The sequence below is a fragment of the Azolla caroliniana genome, unplaced genomic scaffold (assembly GCF_043228905.1).
Source record: "Azolla caroliniana isolate FFs.n. ecotype wild unplaced genomic scaffold, voAzoCaro1.0.p SCAF_3, whole genome shotgun sequence".
Classification (NCBI taxonomy): Eukaryota; Viridiplantae; Streptophyta; class Polypodiopsida; order Salviniales; family Salviniaceae; genus Azolla; species Azolla caroliniana.
This window is the reverse complement of record NW_028230438.1, coordinates 19038306-19047340: the sequence shown is the minus strand read 5'-3', so window position 1 is coordinate 19047340 and position 9035 is coordinate 19038306. Positions and strand designations below refer to the sequence as shown.

At 37.4% G+C, this 9035-nt stretch overlaps 1 protein-coding gene across 1 annotated transcript; it reads left to right on the top strand.

The window, feature by feature from the left end:
• The first annotated feature begins 2266 nt into the window (after positions 1–2266).
• LOC147866407 (uncharacterized) lies at positions 2267–8727 on the top strand. The gene is made up of 9 exons (XM_087316752.1): positions 2267–2600; positions 2645–2678; positions 3089–3175; positions 5467–5843; positions 6339–6407; positions 6497–6623; positions 7267–7422; positions 7509–7568; positions 8247–8727. Exons 1-9 carry the CDS (start codon positions 2383–2385, stop codon positions 8442–8444), a joined length of 1326 nt encoding a protein of 441 aa, XP_087172878.1. The 5' UTR covers positions 2267–2382; the 3' UTR covers positions 8445–8727.
• Positions 8728–9035: the final 308 nt, after the last annotated feature.

The window sequence follows — 9035 nt, the reverse complement described above, 5'->3', positions numbered from 1 at the left end:
CTCTTTCAAATTGGGTCTTGACGAGTTTACCACTTATGCATTCATATCACCAACTATCTGCATTGCAGGCGTCCATCTAGCTATCAAACGAAAGATTGATCCAAGCCACAACTAGAGGATGAGGGTAATCCCACAAATAGTGTATCAGAGTCTCAATAGGTGAAGAACAGAGTGGGCAAGCAATTAGGTTGCCACGTTTACTGAGCCATTCGCCAACGGGACCATGTTATGGTTGATCTGCCACCAAAATAGCTTGATCTTCTCAGGCTGGTGGAGATGCTAGAGGCCCTTCCAAAAGGTACTGAGCACCTTGTCAGTGATGCCCAATGTCCGCCAGTCATAGCGTAGGTGATCGTCCAATTGCAGTTGTATAGCTCGACCAAATTTAGTGCTATAATGGAAGACGTGGCGCAATCTTCCACGGTCGTGTTTCCGCTTGAAATCCCTTGGGTCCCATTCTAGTTCCACGAGGGGGCAACAACCATAGACCCACAATTTCCAATGGGGTTCCACCTTAGCAACATCAGGGTCCGTCTTCCAATTGTTACTAGCCTACACCACCACTCGGATTGGGTGCCAAGTGCCCTTGCTCTGGCTCTCCTAAAATAATTTAGCTCCTCCAGATCCACTCAAGCCCTTTAACAAATTAATTGTTCCAACCTCATCAAAGAGACCGAACTATGTATCTCCTCTCGTATCCCCCAACAAAACCTTGTCAACGGCCTCTATTATCAATCTCCTCATTTTCATAGCTCCCTTGAGGGGAAGGAATGGGTCCTCCTATGCTCCTCCTGGAGCCACCATGCATCTCCAATCGCCTATAGAATGGAGCCATGTTTGTGCCAACTTTCCCCACGCTAGGCCCTTAAGTTGCCCTAACATCATGTCATCACTAATGTTTTGTGAGTTTTTCACATACATCCGAGGAACAAAGAAATAGTACTTCAACTATCATGCACGTATTCATAAGAGTAAACTTTCCTCCACTAATCTTGATTTTGTCTCAAACAAATAGGGAGGTTCAATTGGAATGGATGTTGTTGATCAAAACATCATTAAGAAAGTGTTCATCGGCAAAAACATCATCATAAAATTTGTTGTTTGGAGACGAGAATTACATGACTTTTTTATTCTTAATTTAATCTTGAGATTGCCATTTCTATTATGCACTTATGTTGTTACATATTTATGCCATCGGCCTTTCAAGACCAGTTGCAGACACATTAACTTAATTATAATTGTGGATTAATGTCCCATGGAATTATTGATGACACAAGTAAAATGTACAATCAATAAACACATCCTACAAGACTTCTGGGATTAACAATACTTTATACAATAAAAGGCGAGAGAATCTGCGACTCTGATGCCGTAAACAGGGGATATAGAAACGAGTAGAAAGCGGTGCGCACACACACACACAAGAGGCCACCACCAGAACCACCATTGCCATTATAATAATAATTATTTTATTATTATTATATATTACCATTATTATTAGGGAAAAGTACCAAGATACCCCTGGAAGTTCGTCTATTTACCAGAATGCCTCTGTAAGTTCCAAATTTACCAAACTACCCCTATGTCCAAAAAATTACACTTTATAAAGTAATTATACACTCAAATCTACAAGCTCTATTTACCAAAGATGGAAGCTTTATAAAGTGTAATTTTTTGGACATAGGGGTAGTTTGGTAAATTTGGAACTTTAAGGGGCATTCTGGTAAATAGACGAACTTCTAGGGGTATCCTGGTACTTTTCCCTTATTATTATTATTATTATGGCGAACGCGTGTGAAAGGGAGGGGTATGTTTTTAAATTTTTGGGCTCCTTGGGAAAACGATGGGAATGTGGGGGGGTATGTTTGGGAATTTCGTAAAATTGATCCCACACACACACACAGGGGTTTATGCTACTTTCTCTCTCTCTCTCTCTCTTTCTCCTCCTCCTCCTTCCTTCATACACAGACAAAGACCTCCATCGCCATCGCCATCGCCTTCAAGCTTCACGCATAGACTCATCCATCCTATTCAATTTTAATCTTCTTCTTCTTCCTCCTCGATTTTTAATCTCCTTCTTTCCTTTATCCATTTTCTTCTTTCTTCTTTCTTTTGCCTTCTTCTTCTTCTTCTTCTTCTTCTTCTTCTTCATGGGAACTCCAATATTTCATCCTATTCAATTTTAATCTTCTTCTTCTTCAGATTCTTCTGAATCTTCTTCCTCCTCGATTTTTATTCTTCTTCTTTCTTCTTTCTTTTGCCTTCTTCTTCTTCTTCTTCTTCTTCTTCATGGGAACGCCAATATTTCGTTAATTCCTCCCAACTTTTTGTTGTTGTTTCTTTTGCTCCTCTCTCCGCTTCCCTTTCCGCCTCATTTTGGCTATGGCCACGCAGAATTTCTTTGCTTTGCTTGGAGATGACGAGAACGACGATGATCCGACGGATGTCCTTGCACGAGCAACATCTCAACCTTCCATTGTTCCTCCTTCAAAAGATCTGAACAACAATCAGAAGCAACGATTGACCGAGTCTCTTCCTGCAAAGCTACCTAGCAGACCTCCTCCTCCTCCTTTTCAACCAGGTAAGAAATGGAGCTTCTTTTAAAGATTTCTTACTCATTCTTAACCGTTTCTTCTCTTAATAGGAAGGACATGGAATTGATATTGATCAGTGTTCCTGTAATTCGTGTTAACATTTTGTTCGCCAACCTCAGACAGCAGTGATTTTAATCTTTGAATTAGGTGTGAATTCTTGAATGGCTGTTTCTTGGTTTGTGGCACATTGATTGAATGCCGCATACTGTTGTATATTCGAATTATTTGAGACTTTTTTTTGTTTGCGCTGCTCTTTGGATGGTGTGTGTTTCTTTTTTATTCTTGTTTTTATATTGCTCTTTCAATCGATACCATAATCCTCCCTCTCCTGATCAATCAGAGAAGAATTTGAGTGTCATTGGAAGATTTCTTGTCACTGATGGATTGATCCTGAACGTTTGTTTTCCTCAGTGACATTATCTAAATTCAACTGTTCAAAACATGGATTCGGTGTGTTTATGATAATGTTTTGAATCATATGGTGTTGGATTCAGTGCATTTATGTTAATTACGAGTTTAGTCCAGTATTGCGTCTTAACTATGTAAGAGCTTTCCAATTATATGTATTAAATGTTTCTTTTGTAAGGGAACTCATTGATTGATTCAAAATGTTTCGTGTTTTTCGTGGACTTGGCAAATCAATGACATTAAAAGAAAGATTCAATTCTTAATATGCATTTGTTAATAGCACAGTTTTAATGCGAGGAATGAATATTGTAAATTATGGTGTTTGTATTTACCATTTATTTGTCTGGTTCTTTTCCTGTTTCCTGGAAAATATAACAAGGCTTTCATGTTACTCTTTTGAATTATATTCTACGATTGGTTTAATTATTTCCCTTTCCCCACTAGTATTCGAATTGCAATGTTGAAGCATTGAGTTAATCTTGGAGATCCATTAGATTGGCTCTAGAATCATGTTGTTTCTCCACAAATAACTGGGGAAGAGTGTTAACAAAGGGGTTTAATGCATGTTTCCGTGCAAAAGGCAAAATAACAGCTACAAAGCAAGAATTTAATGCTGGAACTATAAATTTCCTTGCATTTACGTTGTTTTCTGTTTGTCTATTGAATGCTTGGTGTATGTGTGATTCTTGTCGGAAGTGTATGTATTTCTTGCTTTGCTTCATGTTTTGCCATTAGCGAATCCTATTATATTCATGTATATTGTATATATTACTCCTCGTTTCTCTGTCTTTGGATGTGATGTCAAGGCCTATGAATAGCACGTCCATTGCTTGTTTTGGGATACCTTGAAACATCACATCTTTATGTCTTTCTACCTAACAGTTTGCAATATTTTTTGCTTTTAACGAGTCCTATCATATGATCTGTATGCATTTCAAATAATATTTTTCTTTTCTATATCATCAAACGTGAGGTAGTTGCCTATGAAAAACATATCAATTGGTTATTAAGATAATATTTCCCTCTATGTCTTAAAAAAGACGAGCAGATAGTGATCTTAATGCTGTATGTAGATGATTTGGTCGGATCAAGCCGAGGGATCTGGGTTTCTACTCTTCTGTTTGAGATTAGGGGTGCATCAAAGGAAGTTTTTGTCATCGTATTTAAAATATAGTACATTGCCAATCTGTCTTTGGATGTAATTTTTCGGTCTCATAGCTTATTTGGTATTTCGAAGATGTTAATGTATCATTTCATATTTTTGCCGCGTCACACGTTCATAACGACTTAATGTTTGGCATATTTTTATGCTTAAATTGAATAACAGGATTTGTTATCATTGTATTTGTCGCATCATACAATGTAAGTTTTAAAATATCACAAATGCACTGTATTATATTGCTGCACAACGTACATCTATCACAACAATTCTGAACATTAGACTCTGGTTGAGAGGCTATGCGTAGGAGTGTCGATGGCAGTATTCACAGCCGATCTGGAGAAGAGTTATTGGCGAGCTTGGATGCATATTCTAGGGTACTTAAGGACAAAGGACAAAGCTAGCCAAATGGTGTGATTCCAATTGTGCTGGAGATCCAGATGGCATGCTACAGCCAAAGTTGCATTGTCATCAGGAAATTGGGCTGGATGTGCTATTTTAATCGGGAGCCAGAATGTGTGCTAAACAATGATGTGGGAATTCAGGTCACCGAACAATGCTACATAAAAGATGAAGCAGAAGTCTAGGAGACTGGATAATGTGAATGCATGCTGGTGTGAGCAAGCACCAACTAAACAGGGGGATGATGTGGGAATTCAGGCGATCGAATAATGCTACATAAAAGATGAAGCAGGATTCTAAGAGAATGAGTGATGTGGAGGAGTTTTGATGCGGGCAAGCACCAACTAAACATGATCAATGAAGAGAGTGATCAAGAAGTTAGTGCGCTAGACAGTTTACTAGATAAGAGTTTGCAGCTTTACCGATAAGAATCTTTGTGAGAAGTCTACTGTTTGTTCTGCACTCCAAGCCACTCATGTGCCGTATTGGTATCTGCTCTTTTAGGGGCACATGAGCGTATAACTGCATTATTTCATTCCTCTGTTGCAATCATGCTTCGTCACTTTCCAATTAAAATAATTTGTTTGTCTTCCATTGTTTCTCTGTGGTGATACATATTTCCAATGTGATCATGAAACATAGATTAGCAAAATTAATCTAACTTGGTTGCATAATTGAACTTGTGTATGCCAGAAGAGGCTTACTGTAGTTTGTTATATTTGATTTCGCCGAGGATGTTAAAAATCTTTTGGTCATGAACACTACAACAACAGTAGCCTTAATCTTGATTGCATTTGCTGAGTTTATGCCTCCTTGCGGCTTTTAGAAAGCCAACCTCAGCTAATTCAACCTGGTTTCTTGAAGAATAGAAAGATAACAAATTGTGTTGACAAATGATACTAGTCCAATAAACAGTATGAGAATGTTTGTTGTGTTCCAACAGTAAGAGTGGGCCAAGCAGAGAGCTGGCGGGGTCAAGGTGGCTTCAGGAATCGCGAAAGAGATTTTGGAGGACACTACAACCACCCAATACAAGAGAGTAAGTTCCAATTACGTGAGGAAACAGAACGAAGTTTCAGCAATTACCAAAGAGAGGGAGTAGGAGAGAAAACAGTTATGATACGAGAGGAAGGTGTGCACCTATATAACGATAGTGGGAGTAGCCGTGGTCGTGGCCGTGACCGTGACCGTGGTCGTAGATATGGCTTCTCAGGTGATGCAGAGGAATCGGAATATCCTAGACACCGAGAATTTGATCGAAGAAGTGGAACTGGGCGAGGGTATTCTTCTTTTTATAATAGAAAACATCTTAAAAAATGCTACACAGTTTATTAACAAAGTCTAAATGCATCACATATATCTGTTTGCAAAAATGCCACCCATTTTTGTGTCTATTAAGAATGTTCTACAATGTGGTATAAGAAAAATACACAATAATGAATCAGTTACAGATTTATTCTCAATCTCGTCAATCTGGTCCGAAAAGGGTCGCATTACTGTGGGAGCGCTTTACCAGGCACATAATAATTAGTTAAAAATGGAGAAATGCAAGGATTGATTGGTAGCATATGATCATGCATGGTGATTATTCGTGATTAATTAATCGCAAATTCTAATGAATCTGATCTTCCAAAAAGAGCAGAAATTTGTCAAATAGATTGAAGATGTGGCGTTCTCATAGAAATTGCTCCTTTTTTTTGTCAAGGTTTATTAAATGCCTAAGGAAAATTGCAATATCTTGAATTTTGTGTGTTGAGGGTATGTTTTATATTCAGGACTGGAGTAAAGAAAGATGGGGCTGGTCGTGGTAATTGGGGTGTTGAAATAGACCAAAATGTTCTAGAGTAAGTGACTGCCTTGTGTGTGTGGATTCGGTTGAAAGTAATTTTGACTTGATATTCTGGTTTAAAATATAACGTAATTGTTATAGTAGGAAAATTCCTGAAGCTGTCAAGTTAGAAGATGAGAAGCCAGATATATCTGAGAGAATTATGAAGCCAGAGGATTCACAACCAGAGGCTGAAAATATAGAGGAAATGAAAGAAGTAGAGAATGACAAGGTAGTGTTTACATCAATGTGGCAGTTTTCTTCAGAGTATCCATCAATGTGTTATGCTCGTACTCCTAATTACATGAGATCATTTAAATAGAAGTTATCTAACTCTCGGCCTAATAATGAAACCCCTGACCTCGTAAATAGTATACAGAGCAATGTCTATTCAACCAACACCTCTGGTTTGATGGTATGAACAATGCTGATGATGAAGCCATAGACTACCACTGGCATAGAGGTGATTCTTAGATTAGAGTGTAATAAGAACTGAGAAGAGAGGGGCAAAAGGGCACCTATCTCCCTATCATTGTTAATCATTTTGTAAGACTTGAGTGCCCTAAATACAATAGGGTTTTCTGTGTATTTTCATTCCCATATCTAATAAAGGGAAAAAGAAACGATTTTATTTTGTTGTCTGTACTTGTCGATTAGTTTTTTACTGCCTTTTTTTCAACAATATCTACAAACTCTAGCTAAGTGTATCTACTGATAATATAGAGTTGTGTATGGCCTTTATGTCCACAAACACTAGATCTATGTCTATGCCACACATCGGGATTGTGTACAGACAAATTCCTGTGTAAAGCTAATGGACTTACTCTACCGGGAAGTAACTTCTGACAGTATAATTATGTGTATGGTCGTAACAGGAAATGACTCTGGAGGAGTATGAGAAGTTGCTGAGTGAAAAGAGGAAGGCCTTAGAAGCCTCAAAGTCAGAGGAAAGAAAGGTGACGCTTGATAAGGAGTTTCAATCAATGCAGCTGGTAGAGAAAAAGATTGAAGATGAGGTGTTCCTGAAACTGGTAAATGCTACTTTTTAATTTCAACTCCATTGTGAGAATCAGTTAGTTTCTTCAGCTCATGCGCGTCATTATATGGTGTTGTTAAGAGTGTTATTGATAAAGGCAAGAAAAAGGAGACAGCAGGGAGAGATGGCAAATCTCGAAAGGTATCTTTAATTTGTTTCTTACCATCTATTTTCATTCATTTACAACTTGGTTATCCTTAATTTCATTTGTCTCCATAAGTTCTATTGGGGGTTTTGAATATGTATATATATATATATATATATATATATTCACTTCTTTATTTTCTTGGTTGCCTTCATTTGTTTTATAACTTGTCTTGGGAATTTTAGTTTTATCTTCAATAGTTATATATATATATATACTTCTTTATTTTCTTGATTGCCTTCATTTTGTTTTATAACTTGTCTTGGGGATTTTAGTTTTATCTTCAATAGTTATATATATATATACTTCTTTATTTTCTTGGTTGCCTTCATTTTGTTTTATAACTTGTCTTGGGAATTTCAGTTTTATCTCCAATAGTTTATGTGTGGGCTTTCCTCGGTTTTCTTTACTTTCTCATAAATTCTACTCGTATTTTGTTTCATCTTAGCTCCTGTACATGTGGATTTTCCTCACTTCTCTTTACTTTACTTTTTCAGAACTCATATTGTGAATTTCAGTTGTATCTTTAGTCATTTACATGTGGGACTTCCTCAGCTTTCACTACTTCATGTCAATGCTTTCTAATCCTGTTTATGTACATTAGGAGTTCCTTCAATTTTCACTACTATTACGATTCATTTGGATCTTCCTCATTGTTTCCTTGCTTTTTCTAGACGGTGAGCATCAATGAGTTTTTGAAACCTATGGATAGAGAAGGATACTTCAATTTCAAGGGTAGGCAGGGACGTGGAGGTCGAGGTCGAGGTCATGGAGGTAGTCACAATAACCCTGGTTCCGATAACTCTGGAGCAACAGAAATAGCTCCTTCCATTCATGATATTAGTCAATTCCCTACATTGGGAGGCAAATAGTCCTTAATTTTTTTTAATAGGAAACCCTTAACTACTAAGACTCCCGTTGTAATAAACTCTTTGTTTTTACTTCTTTAAAGCAACTGCAGACCCCTATTCAAGATCGATGTAGTAGTTTCTTTTATGAAAGAGGTGAGAATCTTGTAGCTCTTTAGTTTTTTGTATATTTTCTTGGATCAAGTTCTTGTTTTCCATTGTGGATATCAATTCATTGAACTGCCGACCAGCATGTTTCATGGGTCTGTTTGACTGTATAATCAAGAAGCTTCTCAAGTTTTGCTCACTGTGTTTCATTAACTTGTCTTTTGTTCAAATCGTGGCAAGGTGCCACCCTAATGTTACCTTATTGATTGAAACATTGAGAGCTAAGGGCCAAGTCGCATAGAAGGTAAAGAAACCATAGCACGTCGCGAGGCATGACAAAATCACTTGGACCTTTGTATTAGTTTATTATCCTTGGGTGAAATATTAGAGTTTAATCAATGAGTTGCATATGAAAATACCTCTACCATGAATATGTTTGTAGGATTGTGCATGTTTTGAAACTTGAATCTCCTATTTGCAAGTTTTAATTTACACTTTATGTTTGCA

Excerpts from the sequence above, each read along its gene's own strand:
- LOC147866407 (XM_087316752.1), top strand. The coding sequence starts at position 2,383 with ATGGCCACGCAGAATTTCTTTGCTTTGCTTGGAGATGACGAGAACGAC. Across the intron at positions 7,423-7,508 it reads ATGAGGTGTTCCTGAAACTG|AGTGTTATTGATAAAGGCAA; the intron begins GTAAATGCTACT and ends GGTGTTGTTAAG. Across the intron at positions 7,569-8,246 it reads GAGATGGCAAATCTCGAAAG|ACGGTGAGCATCAATGAGTT; the intron begins GTATCTTTAATT and ends TGCTTTTTCTAG.